The sequence below is a fragment of the Antedon mediterranea genome, chromosome 8, assembly GCF_964355755.1.
Source record: "Antedon mediterranea chromosome 8, ecAntMedi1.1, whole genome shotgun sequence".
Lineage (NCBI taxonomy): Eukaryota > Metazoa > Echinodermata > Crinoidea > Comatulida > Antedonidae > Antedon > Antedon mediterranea.
Genome location: NC_092677.1, coordinates 4,110,543 through 4,133,198, shown reverse-complemented (window position 1 = coordinate 4,133,198; position 22,656 = coordinate 4,110,543). Strand labels below are relative to the sequence as shown.

General features: G+C 31.3%; 2 protein-coding genes across 3 annotated transcripts in view; both read left to right on the top strand.

The window, feature by feature from the left end:
- Positions 1–18,559, top strand: part of LOC140057856 (adenylate cyclase type 2-like) — a 63,003-nt gene extending 44,444 nt beyond the window's left edge. For both annotated transcript variants that reach the window (XM_072103621.1, XM_072103622.1), the window contains exons 10-24: positions 2,091–2,249; positions 4,183–4,241; positions 4,732–4,812; positions 6,528–6,600; positions 7,339–7,521; positions 8,002–8,121; positions 10,301–10,492; positions 12,326–12,492; positions 12,825–12,909; positions 13,215–13,373; positions 13,708–13,854; positions 14,204–14,329; positions 15,377–15,500; positions 15,793–15,917; positions 16,166–18,559. In XM_072103621.1, the coding sequence (XP_071959722.1) occupies positions 2,091–2,249; positions 4,183–4,241; positions 4,732–4,812; positions 6,528–6,600; positions 7,339–7,521; positions 8,002–8,121; positions 10,301–10,492; positions 12,326–12,492; positions 12,825–12,909; positions 13,215–13,373; positions 13,708–13,854; positions 14,204–14,329; positions 15,377–15,500; positions 15,793–15,917; positions 16,166–16,324 (1,959 nt within the window). In that variant the 3' untranslated portion in view covers positions 16,325–18,559. The remainder of the gene's footprint in view (positions 1–2,090; positions 2,250–4,182; positions 4,242–4,731; positions 4,813–6,527; positions 6,601–7,338; positions 7,522–8,001; positions 8,122–10,300; positions 10,493–12,325; positions 12,493–12,824; positions 12,910–13,214; positions 13,374–13,707; positions 13,855–14,203; positions 14,330–15,376; positions 15,501–15,792; positions 15,918–16,165) is intronic.
- Positions 18,560–19,715: 1,156 nt separating this feature from the next.
- On the top strand, positions 19,716–22,642 carry LOC140057147 (uncharacterized). Its single transcript, XM_072102699.1, has 2 exons — positions 19,716–19,783; positions 22,039–22,642. The coding sequence occupies exons 1-2, from the start codon at positions 19,716–19,718 to the stop codon at positions 22,640–22,642; spliced, it is 672 nt and encodes a 223-aa protein (XP_071958800.1).
- The last annotated feature ends 14 nt before the right edge of the window (positions 22,643–22,656 follow it).

Here is a 22,656-nt window from a genome sequence, read left to right as displayed (position 1 = left end):
GGACACCTCTATCCAGGGACATCTCTATCCAGGGACATCTCTATCCAGGGACACCCCTATCCAGGGACACCATATCCAGGGACACCCCTATTCAGAGACACCTCTATCCAGGAACACCTCTATCCAGGGACACCTCTATCCAGGGACACCTCTATCCAGGAACACCTCTATCCAGGAACACCTCTATCCAGGGACATCTCTATCCAGGGACACCCCTATCCAGGGACACCCATATCCAGGGACACCCCTATCCAGGGACACCCCTATCCAAGGACACCCCTATCCAGGGACACCTCTATCCAGGGACACCTCTATCCAGAGACACCTCTATCCAGGGACACCTCTATCCAGAGACACCTCTATCCAGAGACACCTCTATCCAGGGACATCTTTATCCAGGGACACCTCTATCCAGGGACACATCCCTATCCAGGGACATCTCTATCCAGGGACACCCCTCCCCTGGTGATTCTCAGTCTTTTATATCCTTTTGGTCTCCCTAAGTTAGGGTTTTTCTACTGGATTTTTGAAATTATAAGAAGCCATTTTGATTGTTCATATAATTGGCACTTTATTAACACTAATATTTGGACGTGTGCAGAAATACGAAGAAAGCATAAATGACAATTATTTTTCATTACAGACAGAATCTTAGATTTCGCGATAATAATTGAGATTTAGGTCTCTTTCACACAGCTGCTATTGTAGACACCATCAATCTTATCAAGTGAATTTAATAGTTGGCAGTGAAGATAAGACTTCCTATCTTATTGTAATACACATAATGTCACCTAAAGTAAAGTCGGTGAATCTTGCTATAGGCATAATAGGTTTCTGTTATACTCTTTGTGCTTCACACGGCGGCAAGTAAAAGCTATAGAATTTTAACTAAAAACGTGTCTTTGTATATTTTGATTTACATTCTTGTTGTGTAGGGTAATTTTTTTTCTCACCCACAGTTTATTTTAAGTCTTTGAAGCCAACCAATCAATTTTATATAAATCCTAAAATTATAGAATGGTTTACCAACTCATGTTCAATCTTAAGAAGAACAATTCTTATCATTTTCAGCACTATAGTCAGAAAATTGTGAAATTTACAAATACTTTTTGATATTTTTTAGAAAGATTTTAACAAAAAAAGAGTTCATTATTATATGTAGGTTTCACTAATCGTTATGCCTTTTTTTTAAACAGAATGTATGATATACTTTTATACGTCGGTTGTAGACTGAAATTAGTAAAAAGATAAACATTTTTGGCACTTATGGCGTTTCATATTATGTATATACTTGAGCTCACAACATAAAAGGACATTAACTACAGATTTCTTGCAAGTCTATTATTATACTGTATATTTAAATTAAAATAATTTTCAAACTATTACTGATTATGATTAATGAGTAAAGCCTTGTTTACACTATCAAACTTTATGAGACAAAAAAATATGATGTGCCCATATATGGACATGATGATGTCATATTTGGGCATATCATTACCATATTTGGGTACATCACACTTTCAAAATTAGTTTTATAGTGTAGACAGAGCTTACAGTGTACTTCTTTCCACAGTTTTGTTTCCATTTTTTTTCGTTTAGAGCAGGATAGTTTGTTACTCATGTCTACACATTCTTGTCAATCTTTCTATATTATTTTAAAGTGTGTAGTAAAATTAACTTAATTTTGTGTTTTGTATTAGTTAATGTTTGGATATTACAATTTTCTATTGCCGCAACATCCTAGCGTTTAGTTGTAAACAATTCAAGAGTGTCTCATTCATCAACATGATCTTTCCTCAAGAGACCTACTTGTAAAGTACAGTGTGTTTTACAATAGATTCGTAAATCTTGTATCAAAATCGCATTTTAACAACGTCTATCACTGTGCGATGAGTGTCTTGTTGATGAATACAGATGTTGAAAAAAAATGTTTTTTTATTATCAAAAAGTTATCAAATTGATATACTATTTCTTTTTTATTATCTTAAAACTTACCTTCACATACTATGTGTTTTTCTTTATTATCAAAAAGTTATCAATTATATGTTTTATCATAAAAGTTATCAAGTTGATATGTGTTTTTATTGTAGTCATCAAAGAATGAAATGCTACACCCTGAGGATAACGAGAAGGAAACAAATCGTATGAGAGCTTCCAAAAAAATGGCAAGATATCTTGAAACGTGGGGAGCTGATAAGCCATTCGCAAATTTAGCCTTTCTTCCTGTTACCCGGACTGTCGGTTTGTCTGTAAGTACACATCATGAAGTAGAGAAATCATAGTATATTTGATACCGTACATGACTATTCTTAAGTTCTGTTTACACTATCAAACTAGTGCGACAAAAAAAAAAGTGCTTATAAATATGGTAGTGATATGTCATCATGTATATGGGCACATCACATTTTCTTGTCACATAAAGTTTTATAGTGTAAACAGAGCTTTATACTATAAAGCAATAACTTCAAAAATTTGAAAAACTACAGAAAACTACACACCATAAAGAACGACAATCACCATAAAAATGTCAGGCTCTGTCATATTTTGCCATTTCACTACCATATTTGGGCACATCACATTTTTTTTTTGTCAAACTAGTTTGATAGTGTAGACAGAGCTTAATAGACCACATGACCTACATCTATGACAAAAGTCACATTCAGATAGATTCTAGGAATTTAATAGTTACAATTAGTGCAATTGTTTGAGTAATTAGCATTCTGGAGACACATTTCTTACAATCAGAATTTACTCAAATAGTTTGACGTCTTGATTTGAAAGAATAATTATCATGTATGTGACATTATTAAGGAACAGTTGTTGTCAAAACCATTATCATTCTATTTTTGTCACATATTATTTTTAAATGACAATGTTTACAAAGTTTATTGACTTTGGGAAGACGATTACTATTATTACTGAAGGAATAGTCTAAAATAGTGTTGGTCCAACTTAAGCTTGGTTCCCATTAGGACACAATGCGAGGACATAAGCACAACCGGAAATGATTAAAAATTCTTTAATTTTAGACAGTTTTCAAATATTTTTAAATTCACTTAAATCACATGTTTTATATTGACTTTGTTGAATCGACTATTATGTATTTTATCCGTTTATTTTATATTAACACTGTTGATTCGTCTATTTGTTTTTTAAATATTTTTATATAGTTTATTTTATATCATTGTTGTTACTTTGGGAGTACGGAACCTTGTTATAGTGATAAGGTTCACTTTTAGGTTCCTGCCTACTCCCTTAGTTTCTGTGTTTTGTTTGTTTGTAACTGGTTTTTGGCAATAAATAATAATAATAAATAATAATAACAACCTATCAAGTTGACCAATCACAAGCGATAGTTAGAATAATCCATCGCATGTTAGTGGTCCAGTCTATTTCGTGAGATCCCTCCTGTATAGACTCTACATATGCCATTATTCCCAATATGGACACCCCTCGAAAGGAAAATGGAATAGTCCAGGCGCCGTAGCGGGCTGTACAAACGTCTCTCACGCACTACATCGTCCTCATGTTAGTGGTCAAATTGCTTATGTTGCACTTACGTCTTTGCATCGCATTCTAGTGATTTAAAATTCCAAGATTTAATGTCATGAGGTTTTTCTTTAACAGTAGAACAGGGAACATCTTTGGCGAAAAAAATGAATAGATGAGGTGACCATAGTTTGGAAACATACAATGCCTTTTGTTCGTTTCAAAGTGTCCCTTTACTAAATATTGTAGTGATTATTACAATACTTTGTGTTACAATGTTATACGTCATGGTGGAAGAACACCTTTCTAGAGTTTTTCTTTCCGTTAGAAAAATAAAGATTTTATTATTGTTAATACTGCGCTATTTAAAGTTAAAGGATTATTCTGTTTGTGATTTAAAAAGCATGACGCATAGAATATATGTTTTATGTATGTTTTTATTAAGATATTGTTATATCCGTTGCATGAAAAAGGGATGAAGAGAGACAGATTATGAATATAAGACCGCATTTATTGATCCATATATTTTTATTCATCTTGGATTTGTGTAATATAATCTGGTGACGTTCGAGTTACGATTCCATCTGTCATTTGCGATCATATTTATGAGAATCAAATGCAGAAAATTATATATTAAGTATTATATAATAACTTTAACATGCACAGCCATACTTTTTTTGTTTTAATCCTCAGGGCATATTTGCTATCAACACCTGCCTATTCCCATTATCAATAATGGAACACAATGCCAAGTAAGTATCGGTATACTTAGATATTCTGGAATTTTTATATAGATTTTAAGAAGATGTGTAATACTTATTTTGTGCTTATTGATATTATTTTTTTTAACGGTTAATATATGTTTTAAAATGTCTCTGTTTGTCATAGGAAGGAGAGAAGATCAAATTCAACTTTTTGACAAACTTTAATGAGGTGTTGTTTCGACTAATAAAAGCTTAACACCAACAGAAATTAAAAATTCCCAATGTTAAATCTAAGATCAAAGAAAGAGTTGTTTTATTGAACATAGCAGTAAACAAAACAAAATGAAAAAAATATATATATTAAATATTTATAAAACTAGATATTGTTTATTGTGATAAATCATTTTCTTTCTTTTTTCTCAGAATTCATTGTCATTCTATGATATAAAATTGGCCTATATTAGAATATAATGTATCGGTTTTATTCACCGCTACTCTGTCATGCAGTAGAGTAACAGATGAGTTTTTTTTCTTTCAGAATTCATCGCCATTCTATCATGTTTGACAGACGTGTAAACGAGAGGATGTATGAAGCAATTGACGGCATTAATTCCGAAAAGTAAAGGATTTATATTTTATTTTATATAGCGATATTTTATAAATGCCAGAAGGCTTGGTCGATTTAATGTTTTATATAACATGCTCATCTCCTATGAGTCTGTCATGTCATATTCTTTGCAGCCATTATCTATCCATGATGATAATGCTAAGCTTCTAAGCCTTGTCTACACTATCAAACTTTATATGACAACAAAATGTGATGTGCCCATATATGGACACAATGATGTCATATCACTACCATATTTAAGCATATCACTACCATATATGGGCACATCACACTTATTTTGTCACACTAGTTTGATAGTGTAGACAGAGATATTGTCTTGAATCTAACCCTAGCCATAAGCACAACCTTGGTGGTCTAGAGGTATGAACACCAGGTTAGTGATCTGGAGGTCATGGGTTTGATTTACCTGACCAATTAATGTGAAATAAGTATGGCAACGCAAAGTAACCTCTTTTTTTGTCAAAGGATGTATTACATTTGACATTGGGAGAGTCGGCTGCGAAAACATGTCATGAAGCAACCATGGACTCAACGTAGCTCCTATCTTTGGCCTTGACTCGCTGACTTTATATATCTGTAATAAGACCATAATTCTCACCATCATGCTACTAAAAATACTTCGGCAACAAATTCAGTCGTACACATGCATTACTGCATTCATTGCTATGTACATTTTGAAATTTTAAATGCGGTAAAAAATGATTATATTAATTGTTGCATTTCACATTTGTATTTAGTAATTTGTCTAGTGTGTGTTTATATATAACATTAAGATTATAGCTATTTATAACTTTAACATTAAGTGTCCTATTTCTCTTGACGTGATGTCGATGTTATGTGTGAAACAAGGACATTCAGATGACATTTAACCAATATGTTTTCAAAGACAATACAAAATAACTGTTAAAGTGTAAAATTGGAAACTGTGTCACTATTATGAAGTGCACTGTTAAATGTCACCTTTCAGCTTTTGCAAAGTTAATACTGCAATAAAAATAATATGTTTTAAACCCTGATTTTACTATGATTTGTCACGACAACATTTGTTTGGGGTCATAAAATTCTGTGCCAATTACAAAAAAAGTCTTATAAATAACTTATGTCAATATACTTTCACATTATTTATATAAATGAAGGAATATTATTTTTGATTACAAAAAACATATTTTGAACCACCTAGCAATACTCCTTCAATAAATAATATCTGTAGCTTGGTCGTTAACATGTTTGCCTTCCAATCCAAAGGTCCAGGGTTCGGTCCTGACCTAGTGCCAGGGTTGTAACTCATGACTCTTTCAACTTCAATGAGACTTAGTTTATAAGCATCATAAATTATTAAATAGTTTATCCATCTTGTAATTGGTGTGTTACTTGCTGTTGGATGCATATAAAATAAAACTATACAACTATGTACCTAGAAGAATCAAAAGTTCATTCTAGGCACACTCTTGTACTAAGCATCCGCAATAGACACATAGTCTAGTGGTGCACTGTGAAAATGAAACATTACTATTAACAGTGAAGATGATACAATTTGAGTGAAGAAAGTCTTGAACTAGAACCTTCTATGTGTTATGGAGGCACCATAACATATAGACCATAATTAATTAAATATTACCTGGTAGTTTATTGTACACATGGAACAGAGACTATAAAGATGTGGTATAAAAAGACGTATTTAAATTTAATTTTTTTCATTATTTCAGTCGGTTATGCATGAACTCTGACGATTTAGAATTTGGTACCATGATATTCAAAGTGGACAACTGGGAAAAAAGGGTAAGAAAAACTAAACACTAAAATTCACTACCAAATTTGGCACATCAAATTAGTTTTATAGTGTAGACAGAGCTTTATGTATGCCGCTTCTAACCAAATTCTCCATGTTGAACTGAAAATATTACAAGAAATGGAGTCATAAATTTGAAATATCTCAATTCTTATTTTTTTTAAACGGTTCAATTTCACAGTGCTTTCTTAATTACCTATTTATCAAATTATAATTGGTTGACACATTTAAAAATGCCATCTCATCAAGCAATTAAAAAAGTATTTAACACTGATACTAAAAAAATGCTATAAATTATTCCTCTGTGTTATTAGATCTTTTATGTAACAAATGTGCAAATTAGTTTAACATTCTTTGTCTGCAATACTGCAAAAAACTATTATTATACTGCAGTAACTACAATTCCAGTAATTATTTAGAAATTTTGTTTCTACATGCTGTTTATTTTGCCATGACTGCCTCTGTTTTACTCATTCTAACATCTACCAAATACAAATAAAAGGCAAGGAAAGACCAAAAAAACAGAAAAAAAAAACCAGATTAATTACAACTTACAATTACAGCATCTACAGAAAATTAAGCAACTAGAAAAAAGGGGTTATTGTAATTAAATTTCCTCTTAAAAGTAAACCATACATTATTGCAATAAAATAAATGTATTTTCTGCAGTAACTGCAATAGAATAAATTTGAAATGATCCCCAAATAATTGTTTTGTTTTCATTACAGTATAGTGAGCTGGCAGACCCATCTTTCAAGTACTACATTGGAACATCTTTCTTCATATTTATATGTATCGCAGCTGGCCAGTTTTTGACGATGCGTAAGACGCCTCTGCTCTACATCTCTTTCACGGTTGGCTGTCTTCTTCTTCTCTGTGTTCTTATTGTGGGTATGGCTGATCAACTTCTAGTAAGCTATCATTCGTGTGTTTTGATTACCTAAATTAGCACCCATTTGATTCCTCTCTATAATATTTCTGTCCACTCTTGCAGTAATTACCCAATAAAGATATTCCTTAGGTATAAGCCTTTGCACAAGTCATGGAGAAGGGAGTATACTTATAAACCTAATTTTTTTTTTCCAATTGTGTTAACACATTAATACAATAAAAAACAGGGGCGGATCCAGGGGAATGGCACTAGGGGATGTACTACCCCCTTTTAACAAAAATGAAATTTTAAACTTTTTGTAAATTATATGTATAAAAATCGCCCCTTGATAAATATATCTGTATTGTTCTTGCCTGTTTAAGCTGATGGACTTGACTATTTTATTTTTTTTTCCTCTGCGCACACACATACACATAACATTTACAATGAAAGAACAAAATTTATACACTATAAAAAAAATAGATACTAATAATTATAATAATATTATTTATTCCGATAGTGTCACAAAAAATTGACAGCAAATTGGATAGCTCAGATGGTATCGTCTAACAGATCGCTACGCTGTGCTATTGCACTGATTACCGTCTCCATTACGCTATTAGTTGCGTTTGTGAATGTGGTAAGTAATATGCAGAACCTGATACACTTGCTTTCAAACTAATTTTAATTTTATCAGGCATGAGACAACGTTATATTTGCTCATCTGAAAGGGATCGGTTTGATTTACTTTGTTATGACCAAACGACTACCAGCTTGTACATTCATTTATTGTTACTGGAGGATTAAAATTAATCCTGTGTTGTTTTAATTTCAACAATATTCAAAAGTATTTTTGATTTGCATACTGAATGTTAACCATTACATTTTAACAAAATTCTAAGACACTTTCAGTTTCTGAGATCAATAAATTGTAATGATTACTGATTTACCTAAAGCACTACTGAAAGATCCGCAACCTGTCCTATACCATAAATTAAAGTGCGTTGCTACTGGGTATTACGAGGAAAATATTATCTTTTTTGATTCACTTCCTGTTTATGTGTTTGCTGCACTTACTTTGTGGACTTTTCTAATAAGGCCAATTGTATGTTTATATTTTCAAATTCTGTTAACATGTTCCCAATTCTTACAATTGTTTGTTGTTGAATATGACATTAATGTAACATAGTAGTTATCCACTTTGACAAAAAATTGGATCGAAAAAAAATTATTTACTTTAAAAACTGTAATTTAAAGCACAATGAGTTTTTGGTTGAATTTAACCAGTTATTTATTCATATTATAAGTGATAACATTTTTTTTTAATTTTTTTTTTCTATGGAAGAGATTTATTCTATTGAATAACCTATTCAAAGTCTGATTTAATTTATCTTCATTGTTTATGTTTTTGAGGGACAAAATCTTTAAGTGTACAATATAATTTGATGTTTTTATCTAGGTGAATGTACACATTTAAGCCTTTGGCTGCCTTCCATCGTATAATTGTAATTGTTGATTGAATGAATGGATAAATATTCCTTAAATCATCATCATTATGCACCAAAATGTATGTCACAGTCACACAACACAACAAAGACTAATCATAAATTACACTGTTGCAGAATATACAGTTCCTCATCAGCATAGTTTTTTATAGTCTTTCCATATTGATCTATGGGTGCTTTGGCTTTTATACAATAAGGCCTAGCTTTATCTTCAACCCATAACTCTAAGCGACAGCCTGGATATCCGTTATTGAGTATGATCAATTCCTCTGTGAACATCATGATTTCAACAATTATATGTTTACTGCCCTCTGTTGATTGGTTGGTACATAATGCCTTGCTGAGGCTACGCATACAGAATCAACTAAATGACAGTGAACAGTGCAGAGAATTCTCCTCAGAATGGTACGAAAGCCCATTAATGCCATTTTAAGTATATGTTTTTCGAACGTAATCCGTTCTAACGAATTAGTAATTCGTTTGAACGGATTAATAATCTGTTCAAACGAATTAGTAATCCGTTCAAACGAATTGCAACATATACAACAAGTGCCATTTAAAGTATATGTTGTAATTCGTTTAAACGGATTACTAATCCGTTCAAACGAATTACTAATCCGTTCAAACGAATTACTAATTTGTTCAAACGGATTACTAATTTGTTCAAACGAATTACTAATCCGTTTAAACAAATTAGTAATTTGTTTAAACAAATTAATAATTTGTTTAAACTGATTACTAATTCGTTTGGGCGGATTCCTAATTCGTTTGAACAGATTATTAATCCGTTCAAACGAATTACTAATTCGTTAGAACGGATTACGTTCGAAAAACATATACTTAAAATGGCATTAATGGGCTTTCGTAGAATGGCTACCGTATCTGTTCATAAATATGTGATTACTGCTCTCTGTTGATAGGATTTTGAGCTTTACAAAATCCTAGTTGATTTTAATAGTTGAATTTATAGAGGTATTATATAACTAGAGAGAGCTCAGCAGCAGCGAAATGATGACATCTCAAAATTTTCCCTGTATCTATTTATAAAATTTATGATTTAAAATATGAAAGCCAAAATCAGTTTTTAATATTACTGTACAGGGATATAAATGTAATTGTTAATTAACTAATTGTGAAATTAATCATTTGTTGGTAAATGTTGTGTTGATATCACAGTGTCTATTGAATATCTGATAGAAGGTGCAGCCATATTAGTGAATAACTAAGTTGACACTCTAGTTCTCTAGTATAATACCTTTATGGTAGGAGTATTCTCTATTCTAATTTTATAACCTCTATGTGTTTTACCAACAGATAGACTGTCCACCACCTGTACCTAGTAAATATCCCATCCTAGCCAATCAGCAACAAAACGCAACAGAATTGTTTGTTTACAAAAATGATATTGTGAATGATGTCATTGGAGTAAACAATTTAACCATCATACAATCAACAGTGACAACTGGTGTCAACAAGTTATCAACTACAGAATGCGAATTCCCAGCTGTGAGTGGTTTTTTAAGAAAACATAAAACATATCTTATTTTATTTTCCTTCACACTATCATTTCTGAATGTATGCGTCCGCTACGTACACAACTTGAACACAAGAAAAGATTCCATTTTTAATTTAATTTAATTCCACCTATATTTTTTGTCAAATTTTATACCCAAGCCTGCTGGATCAGCAAATTTACGATTGACAAGTAGACTCAAATAAAATAATCATTCAATGTTAAGTTTGCAGATGATACTTGCCTAGTTGGTTTAATTTCAAATAATAATACATCCCTGTTTAATGAATATGTTGAACATTTTGTAAGTCTGGTGTAAACAAAATTTTCTTGAACTAAATGCCAAAAAAACTAAAGAGGTTATTGTCGATTTTAGAAGGAAAAATAAAACTAATCATGTAAATATTGAAATCGATAATGAAATTGTTGAAATAGTAGAAAGTCATAAGTATACTTGGGATTAATAATTGATAATAAACTAAATTGGGAGAGCAACATTAAAGAACTCCGTACCAAGGCTAATAAGAGAATGTATTTATATACAAAATGAAACGGTTTAATGTTAGTTCTCATCTCATTTATATGTTTTATTCCTCTGTTGTTCAATCAATCATTTCTTATTGTATTATTGTTTGGTTTTCTCATATCAATGTAAACAGTAAAAGTCAAATTCAGAGATTAGTAAACAAGGCCAGCAGAGTTATCGGTGTAGAAGTGAAATCTTTAGATGAAATGTTTAATATGTTCATACTTAAGAAATTTGACACAATTATGCAAGACCCATCACACCCATTACATTCAGACATCATTATACGTAGATCAGGAAGGGTTAGACTGACACAGGAAAAAATTTCCACAAACCGTTTCAGATTTTCACCAATGTACATAGCATGCGGCAATTTATTTAACAAAAACTTTTCAAGATAGTCACTTGTATCATTTTTATTTATTTATATAGTTATCACATCGTATTATTTATTCTACTCAGGTACAAAACATATCTCGAAATTGTTAACAATTTTGACAATAAAGTTATCTTGTATCTTGTAAAATCCTTGAAAAAAACTTCTGTTAAGCTGAAAATTTGCATACATGTTTCGGTATGGTCCTACCATGATCAGTGAATAAACACAAGATTATACAAAATGTACACCAACAAAAGGCATTGCAAACATCTTATATAAGAACACATGTTCAATTATGTAAGATGTCAATAAATTAAAGGGATTTAAGAATGTCATTGTGTGCATATTATATAATTTGAATATACCTGGATAACAACATTCATTAAGTATATAGGTATACTTTCGTTTTGTAAATGTTTATAAAGATATGTTTCTTCAAATAAAAATTTTAAAAATTAAATAGTAATACATCATCATTAGAAAAAATAAGATATGAATACATTTATTTATTAAAACAAAATTAATAATGCAATATATTAGTTGTACAATATATACAGTTCAAGTTCTTTAATTCAATAGTCATTTCAACATAAATAACATAGCGTAAAATTAATCAATATCATCACTTTTTTTTCACTTTTTTTTTAAACTAAATGTAACATTCTTTAGTATGTTTTTATGTACTTTTTTATACCATTTTTAAATAACAATAATAATAATGATAGTACAATTATTCTTCAATCATCACCTGATAAAAAATTATCATTCTTTAACTGTCATCTGATAAAAAATTCTTAAATGTGTTACCTTTATACTGATTGATTGATTGAAATATATATTTCAATCAATCAATCAATTTATTTGCTTTTGCAGTAAATAACCAGTTTTTTTGGCATTTAATAAGTGATTTTTTCCTTTCAGTATCTTCCATTTTCCGCCATGCTAGCAATGTTAACAGTAATGATGTTTATGAAGATGGGATTCCTCCTGAAATCAGTTGTCATGGCAATCAGTTTTGTTTTGTACTGTTTAATTCTCCACCTCACCCATAAATCTGTTTTTACAATTGATGATCAAACAACAGATGGGTAAATAATTTAATTTTTAAAATTTAAGAGTAAAATTCACAAATTATAACACCTCTACTAAAAGTTAACAGGGTTTTAAAAAAGCATTGGATATGATTAGCAATTAGAAAATTAATAGAACATTATTGTACCTGTATTAAATCCCACCTTCTGTACTCTCTCTCAGAAACAGGGCCTTCAAAACTAGAATTTTATGAATTATTGTTTAAAAGTTTTTTTTTAAATATTTCTGGCCTCTAAAATGTTGGTTAAGGATGGGTTTTAAACAAGTAGAATAGAGATTTGTAACCATATTTACATTTTTGTTTTATTTATTTATTTTGGTATTTCAGTGAAGATAAACGTATACCTATGGCAGTATCTATGACAGTTCAACTGGCTTTGATATGTATTACACTGCTTCTGCTAGACAGACAGGTAGGTGGTGGGGTTCAAATTGGGAGAAACATGTTATGTTACAACTTGTGTTAGGTAATTTTGTGAGTGAATTGGTTTGAAAAAATGGAGAAGAATTAGTTTGAGGCAATGTTTGGGGTAAAGATGTTTTAGGAAGGGATGTTTGCCAAGAGTGGTATACTGCTGGTGATATTCCCAAATATGGTAGTGATATGACATCATCATGTCCATATATGGGTACATCACATTTTGTTGTCACAAAGTTTGATAGTGTAGACAAGACTTTTATTCATTTCTTAATGGTGTTCTGTGTTTTTATATTTCAGCTTTGTTACATGTCAAGATTAGGCTTCTTATGGCAAATGAAGTTCAGAGTTGAGAGAGAAGAAGTTGAAACGATGGAATCTCTTAACAAAGTACTCCTTGAGAACATGCTTCCAGAGAATGTAGCAGGCCACTTTCTAAGAAGGAAGATAAAAGCTGATGTAGGCAACTGTTAAAAGTATTTGCATGCTGAAATGTATCAATCGTTTTGCTTAAGTCAAGATAGTTAAAAAGTGCTTAATTGAAAAACTCAGGCTTTATTATTATTTATCAAACCTACATAGAATGAACATCATTCGTAAGAAGGCAAAAATATTTACTTAAGCTTATTTTAAACAAAGTAAAATTATTCTTTAAATTTGATGAGTCTTATTCAAATTAGAATTTCTTATATCTTCCTGTGAAATGAACTAGGGTCAATGTTAAGTGTTGTTGGTCTTGTTGGTGTCCCCTTATTAGGGGTTTTACTACTTACCTGTTTTAATCTCTTTCTAGGAACTGTACCATCAGTCATACAGTTTGATAGCTGTGATGTTTGCCTCTATTCCTAATTTTAAAGAATTTTATATGGAAACGGACATTAATAAAGAAGGTTTAGAATGCTTAAGGTTACTTAATGAAATCATCGCTGATTTTGATGAGGTGAGCTCGACCCTTCCATATTTTCGAAACTTTGTTTTAAGAAAACTCGAAAATTTAAACTGGAGGTAATGCACATTTCTGTGGGCATTTTAAAAAAGAGTAGATAGTTACCCTGGTGTTCTGTTCCATTTCAGCCCCTATCGTCAATTGCTGCATTTTCCCCCATCTTGAAAAGAAATCCTTTAAAGGTTTTTTTAGGAATTTTAGGTGCGCTTCTTTTCAAGATGGGCTCCTTTTCGAGATTACTTTTTCAAACCAAAGAAGGGGCTTATTTTCAAATGGGCTTCTTCTTTCAAAAAGAACCCAGGGGCTTCTTTTCAAAGTTTTACGTAATACATTTTTGTTACAGTTGTTATCAAAACCAAAATACAGCTGTGTTGAGAAGATCAAAACGATAGGGAGTACATACATGGCAGCTGCAGGCCTACACCAGGACAACGAGAATAATGACTCATCATTTAATGATGCCTACAAGGTAGGGATAATGATAAAGGAAGCAGGGACAATAACATAACATTTTGACTATCTTAGACCAGTAGGTGATCATTCTCCTTAACTTAGTAGTAAAGAGGACAAAAGGCTATTTTTTGTAAAGTAGGCTAGATAAAAGTTAGACCAGTAGGGCATCTAGGCTGCCTAACAACGATCATCCTAAATAATGTTTTAGCCAGTGGTGTAATGGCTATGAGCGCTCACTGGCTAAACCCCTGGGCCCTAGAACTTTAGGGACCCCACAAGCTTTAGGAACCCCAGAGCATAAGCAGCCCAATGCAACTACTCATCATTGAGGCTCCTTAAGGAGTGCTAAACCAAGGGCCATTGCCTGTTGTGTTATGCAACTGGTTTTAGCCAAAGAGCTGACAGGAAGTAAATGGCCTCAAAATATATCTAAAAATAACAATTAGGAATATTTAAAAAAACATCCAAGGACATCATTTGGTTCTTTGTTTAAGACACAAAAAGGAAGCCAAACACCTGGAAAAAAATAATTATTGGTTTCTGTGCCTAGAAACTATTTTAGTCTTTGAATGAATGTTCAGAAAGTTCATAGATATATTAGAAATTATACATTTTATATACATTTATACATTTTTAGATATGGTTTAAAATATATGGTATATCATCTTTATTAATGTTAAATATAAACCAACTACTTAACTTTTTGTCTAAGTTTTTAATATAATTGTTTACTTTTGCGCAAGCCTCACTCTGTATTAAAGCTTACTTTTCCAAGTTTGGACAGGGTTTGGAAAGCGTAAGTTCAAAGGTCACAAATAAAGGGTGCTATACTAAATATTTAGAAAGATTATATTTTTACCCTGGGCTGTGATTTCAATCAAATAGTGAAATCATAGAGCTACAAATTTAGATAGCTCCATGGTAAAAGTGTTGGAGTCAGTGTAGAGTCAAAGGTCACAAATTCTAGGTTTATATTCTATGGAATATAGTATCTCTAGTTTAGATTTATTTTTGAAATAGATGAATAAGGCTCATATCAAAATTGTTTTTTGTTTGTTATTAGGATCAAGCTTGCCAGCGACAAGCCTTGTATTACGTTGGCGTCCTGACTGAATTTGCGATGTCAATGCAAACCAAACTAGAGCAACTAAACAAACATTCATTTAATGAATTTGAGCTTAGAATAGGTAAGGTAACATTCGCAATGAATTCTGTATTATATATTATAATATTAACACAACAGGAATTTAATTCATTAACTTAATAAGATGAGGAAATCTGTGAAATGAGAAAAAGTCGCCCCAACCGAGATTCGAACCCAACACCTTCTTCTTGATATGCAGATGTTTAACTATTAGACCACTGGGGGCTTTCATGGTATTATAACCGTCTTCTATGTGAGGGAGGCCTGCTGATTAACCGAGAAAACACATGTAAAAAAATGTTTACAAATGTAAATTAACTTTTTGTTTTGTTTAGGTATAAATCATGGTCCCGTAGTTGCTGGTGTAATTGGGGCACGTAAACCACAATATGATATATGGGGAAACACTGTGAATGTTGCCAGCCGAATGGACTCGTGTGGCGTTATTGGAAACATTCAGGTTTGTGTGTTTGTGTATAGGCATGCATTGGTTAGATAATTGGTACAGGTATGTATTAGTAATGTATGTACCCTGTATTGGTAATGATTGGTATATATTCGTAATGGTATGTATTGGTAAAACAATTGGTATTGGTAAAATAATTGGTATTGGTAATAATTGGTATGTTATATGTAAAAATTAGTATTGGTATGCATTGGTAATTGTTTTTTCAATGACATTTATTATCATTGTTTCTTTTACACCAGGTTACAGAGGAGACTGCCAGCGTATTGAATGAGCTGGGCTTTACTTGCGAAAGCCGTGGATTTGTGTCCATTAAAGGAAAAGGCAATCTGAAGACGTACTTAGTAAAGAAGATGAACAGATCTATATCACAATCCGCTAACCTTAGTTCTGTCTACTGATTTTTATTTGAGAATTGTTTTTTTTATTTATTCAAATTTCTCACTAAGATGTACTGTACATTAGTGAAGAATGGAACCAACAGGTGGTAAACACCTCTAAAACGGTCCAGTACCAATTGCATAGTGCTGTGTGTGTGGACTAGTACACCGGACTAAATCTCTACTTGTGTCGAAAGATGTACTAGCTTCTTTAAAGTAAGCTAGATTAGATGTGAACACTGGACCTACAATTTATAGTCCTTATCAGAGAAGACTAAAAAAAATTAATTATGGTTCCACTAACTAACTTAACCGCTCGGCCACTCATTATATGTATCTCATATTTAATACAGAATATCTTGGGTCTGCTCCAAGCTTTGTGATATCCTAGAAATGTCAATAAACCTGAGCTATATCTGTTAAAATTCACTTAACTTAAAACATATTTTATGACCTGGTTTGGACTTTAACAAACTCAACTGTATATTTGCAAACAAACAAACCATGTTTAGGCTGCTAAATTGTGTCAAATTATGAAAATGGTCCCATGGCCCATTAAGTTTGAGTACAGGTATTTTTAAGTGGCGATTTGTGTTTCTGGCTTTACCAAAAAAAGGTTAAAATTGCCTTCCAATTGACGGAAGTCTAAACAAATTCTGAAACATAACATTTACAATATTTATTGCGATTTTTCTGCATTAATTAAAGGTATGTTGTTGTATGGTGCTGTAAAGCTTGTTCGAACTTCTTCTGGTAGTTGTAATACTATGAAATCAAGAATTGTTTATTAACAAATTTTCGTTATGTATGTATTTTATAAGAATGAAGTTTCAAGGTATGATCATTATTAAACATGGTTGCTTAGTGTGTGTATGGAGTTAATAATTAATTACAACTCCCTGGTGCGTGTGTGTTTATATTACAGTATTACAATTCAACAAACCTTAAATGTACTGTTTAGATTATATAAAGTGTTTTGTGCTAAAGCACCATAATTATTTCAATGTGAACTGGCTATATATGCAGTATATTTCATTTTTATAATATTTGTGAATTATTATAAAATATTTTTTTTTATAATATACAACCATACAGCAAAGAAATATTGACAGCAATGCATCAATCTTCTAAACTAATAAAAGCTCCCTAGACTATTTTTGTTTTTTTGTTTTGCTCTACAGAAAAACAGACCTCTTCTATATTTTTCCACCTGGACCTTGATATAAAATTCTGTATGTTTGTAATTAATTAATCTTAATTTATTGTAAAATAATAAACATTCCAGGTTTTTTTTTAAACTATAGACAGGACTGTAAATATATTTACCTGTTAAAACCCTTTTACAAATGTCCTCACATATTGTTAGGTACACAGCCATCTGTACCCGTATTAATACATTAGGTTTGAACAAATTCTTGAACGCGTATTGCAAGCGTACTGTATATACAGTACAATAAGGCATTCTAATATTTAACCCTTTTGATGATCTGAGGGTGTTTTTATTTGTTACAGTATGGGTCTTTTACTTTTCCGCATATTTTATAGACTATGCGCATTGATGCATCGTTGGTCTTATAGTCTGAACTTTAAAATACAAAAAAAGTCAGGAAATAGAGTGATTTCCCAACTTCCCGGCGTTAGCACAATGAATTTTGACATGACCTTGTTCCTAACGTCGTTGGTTGTTGCTCCCTAAAGCTACCTAATTACTACTGCACATCCCAGCACGTGTCTACGACTTCACATACATACCTGTGCCTAAAGTAAACTACTCCATTTGCATAACAACGACATAATTTTGAATGCTTTTCTTCCATTTTTTTTCGGGCTAAAACAGTTTCTAGTCAAGTCTTGGCACAGGAAGTGCTCCCAACCCAAAGCACGATAAAACACATAAAGCCAATAAACGAAAGATGAAATCTGATAAAACTTTTCCACAATTAAGTCTGTCTGCTAGAATCAATGTTCAACATTTATCAATATCAATTTGACAATTGATATTTATTTATTTTTTTGGCCAAATATATGTCATTTATGTGATATGGTACTGTATGTCTATAAGGACACATCTTTACAACATGTACATTTATAGCATAATATACTGTGTAATATATACATAAGTTTAACTTATTGTCACATTGCTCTGTTAATATTATTATATCCAATTGTTTTTTATCTGCTGAACTAATTGTTGATGATATTAATAAATTATTTAAAATGTTTAACTACATTGTATATTATATTCAGTGTATTATTTTCAAACTGATTTTCTGTATTGTATTTTCATATATGAATATTTTTCAGATTATCTCGCAGATTCTGCAATACAGTATCACACGTGGTGCCTGTATCATGATTAGATTAAGGGTTATGGTATATCATACAGGCTTCAAATGTGATGTTCAAAACAAATAATTTCCAATACCATGATGCAAAAACAACCAAGAATTGCACAAAGGTCAATGAACTTCAAACCCAGTTGGTCTCCTGTTTACCACTAATTAATATCAATCTTTAAAAGAATATTGAAAAAATGACAATTTGTTTATTTTGTTGACATTGAAAATATAGGTTAATATTAAAATATATTTCCATCAAAAACATTGTGTTCAATACCGATGAAGGGCATATGTATCATCCAATCAAAAACCTTGTCTTTTGCAAATATTTTACATTTTTCTTATGGTCTTTAAAACCATTTTCTGCTTTGTAAAACTCTTTAGAAGTTATCTAGTTTTGCGTTAACAATTGTACCTCCCACCAACATTATTATAGACCACCTTCAATGCCCCCACGTCGGAAACGAATTGCGTTTGCGATCATTCTACTGATAATCTCAAGGCATTAATAGATCAATTACAAAAATCAATAAATTCAGAAATAAATGTCCTCATTTCGCAGTGCAAACTAGATAAGAACGTGTTTCAAGTACAATACCAGTTTACGTCTCATCGACTACAGACCACCATGGCATATTAAACGGTCTGACGCGTCAGAGGCCAGTAACTCAATGTTCTGACAGCTTGCGTAATGTATCAAATGGTACAAAGCGTGAAATCGAGTCGTAAAGGAATTAGTGCTGTTAAATGATATTGTCAATTGTTTTAAATAATTCATGGCACAATAATCTTCGTCGATATATAATCTCTGATTCCGTTGTTGAATTTTTTAATAGTATTGATTAAGAATATCGATTGATAGTGATACAGCGTATTAACGCGCTAACGAACAAAAAAGTTTCGGTTGTAATTTTCCAGCTGATGTGTTCATGTAAGGACAATGATACGGCTAATTGAGAACCAATGAGATATCTTTTGCCTCATTAGCGCAGACATCTTAATCAAAGTTACCCCCTGCCGACTGAGATGAACGTATAAATTGTAAAAGATGATGCGGCCTCTCTTCATTTGCTATGAAACCATTGCAGTGTACACATCACAACAGAGCTCTTACAACAACACTTGGTGTATTTAAGTGGAGGTGAGTTGTAATAATTAAAATTGTATTCATACTTCATTAAGTACTAATAACTTAATTAATAGTTTAGTAGATCCCCTTTTTGGACATCCTTATTAAGGAGCCAATTTAACACCCCTGACAAGAGGTTGGGTCTTGGGACACTTTGTTGGGTCCTGAAGATGTCGCCTTTTATTTTGTTCTATTATATAAAAATATTTTTATGTCAGAATGTTTTTTATTTATACGTATAAGAAATTAAAAAGCATATGACAATATTATAATTAATAAAATAAAATTTACAATACTGCAGAAGTGAAAATGTCTATTTGAAGTTGTTAAATTATAAATACATAATATCCGGCATATCTACATAGAAATTAGAAATATGTAAATTTACTTTTTAACAAAATATTTTGCTTGACAGGTTTTATATAATTCTATTTGGTGCAAGTGTATTGATGTTCTGAATTAGCATATATTTTCAATATTTGCATATTATTTTGCATATTATTTTGAATATTCACATATAATATCAGCCATCACATTGAAATTAAAAATATCTAAATTTGTAAAGTTTAAAAGCAAAATATACTTTACTTGCTATTTTATAATTATATGCTATTATATTATTATATGCATAGGTGCAAGTTTTTTTTTCTGAACATTTGCATATATTTGAATATTTGCATATATTTTGAATATTCACATTAAATGTTCAAAGATTTGCAATGTGTAATTATTTATTTTAAACTAATTAGAACTTCAATTAGCAATGTTTTCTAAATAAATGACTTATAATAATATAATATAATTATTTTAAATTAATTTTAACCATAGAAAAGTAAACTGAACATAATTGGCCAGATTTTTAAACATTTAGTTCAAATTTAATAATTGGTAAGAAAATATACATTTATGATGCAGGATTATTTCAGTAGAATAACCAAAAAACATATTAACCTATTAAGTTTAAGATTAGCTTGTTTAAATAAATAAAGAATAAATAAATATTAATGTATTTAAATTATTAATATTACATTTATATTATTACCAATTATTATTATTACCAAGTATACACATTTTAAAATTAAAATCTAGCCTAACTAAAATATCTTGCAAAATTAAAAAAGTTATTATAAGTACAAATTTCTAAAAAAAAATGGTATAAAATAGTTTGTTAAAATAAAGTTACGAAAGTTACTCATAGAATCAGGGAGTTTGTTGCTTGGTGGGTGACACCTTATTTTACAACAACAAAATATATTTATAATTAGTATAAATGAAAAATGTAATAGAATAGTTGCTCGTTACCAGAAATACTCATAGAATCAAGGTGTTTGTTGCTAGGTTACACCTTGGTTTGTAAACAAATGAAAAGATCAGGCTTGGTAACGCGCTACAGATGCGCGTGTGAGAAAACTCACTGATAGGTATTTGAAGTATTTCCACGACAAGAATTCTTTTGTCTCAAGTTCTCAGCAAGGGACGAGCAGGTTGCGATTTGAAGGTCTTATGCCCCACGTACTTTTTAACCAATCACGCGGCAGATATGTCGCTAATTTGCTGAAGATCATTGATTTTAATGAAACGTACGATACCTACACTAGTTCAGACAATAGCCTTCGCTTATGATTATTGAATATCATTTCATAATCAATATAGAAAAATTGTTTCAGTATCCGAATCAAATATGCGTACATTGTTCAATTTCGGTGATGCCTTTAATAATTATTGATGAGTATTAATTCATCAATGCCTTCAGAGATACATTGGTTAAGAAAATAAAAAATTCCAAGGTTTTAGTCCACAGGGGATGATGTCCTTCATATAAAAATCCAATTGTCATGAAAGGTGTTACATGTATTAATAATTTTTGTTAAATGCCTAACCAACTTAAGCGCATTAAGTGTGTACTTAATGTGTACCATGCAAATAGAGTAGAGTCTATCTTAAGGTGGTATACGTATCTCCTTACGGGTGTCGCTTGAATCGGGGTTGGCTGTAAAATCATATCAACTCCCCTGTACCCTGAACAGAGGTGTCTCCAGAATAGGGATGCCCAAAGAAGACTTCTAACATACACATACAATCATTACAAAAGTGAAATTAGTCTTAATTTATTTTCTTTCATTTAAAAAAAATAAATATACACTTTTTATATCCTAAAGTAGTTGTAATTACATATAAATACATTTACATATGTAAATACATCTTTTATAAATTAACATTTTTTTTAATTAAATTAAAAAATTAAGTTTTTTATTTGTATTTTTCAGACTATTAAAGAAAACTCCCAAGATGCATTGTTCTACTTTGTTTATTCTCATCACCATGGTTACTTGTCTGCTAGCAGAGGAAGTTAACGACAACAACATCAGACATCTACATCATAAATTATGCAAGCAGTTCTGGAAAAAAATGCTGAAAAACTTTGACGGAAACTCTGAAGATGTTTTCCTTGAATGGTACATTTCTTCAAAAAAACAAACAAGCACATTCCCGACGATATCATTCAACAACGATAAAAACTTTGAATATCCGAAAATGGTACAAGACACGGACGGAGCACCGGTTATTGATCGAGCCAACGAGAAAGGTCGCCAGACTGTATCATTACCGAAACCAAACCATTCTTCTTTAATTCAATCACTTCTCAACAATGCTGGTTATGAGACAACATCAGTAAAAAATTCGGAAAATGTCGAAGTAACGTCAGTAAAACATTTAGAAGATTATGTGAGTGAAATAAGAAAAGAAAATCTACACATTAAAGATGCTTTAAATCGGCGCCACCATGGAAAGACGCATCACAAAAAAGAGCACATTCGACACAAGGGTCACAGTAACACACAAACATCTTCTTCGGAACATCTACAATAAACTTTTGCACAATA

Excerpts from the sequence above, each read along its gene's own strand:
- LOC140057147 (XM_072102699.1), top strand. The coding sequence starts at position 19,716 with ATGAAACCATTGCAGTGTACACATCACAACAGAGCTCTTACAACAACA. Across the intron at positions 19,784-22,038 it reads CTTGGTGTATTTAAGTGGAG|ACTATTAAAGAAAACTCCCA; the intron begins GTGAGTTGTAAT and ends TGTATTTTTCAG.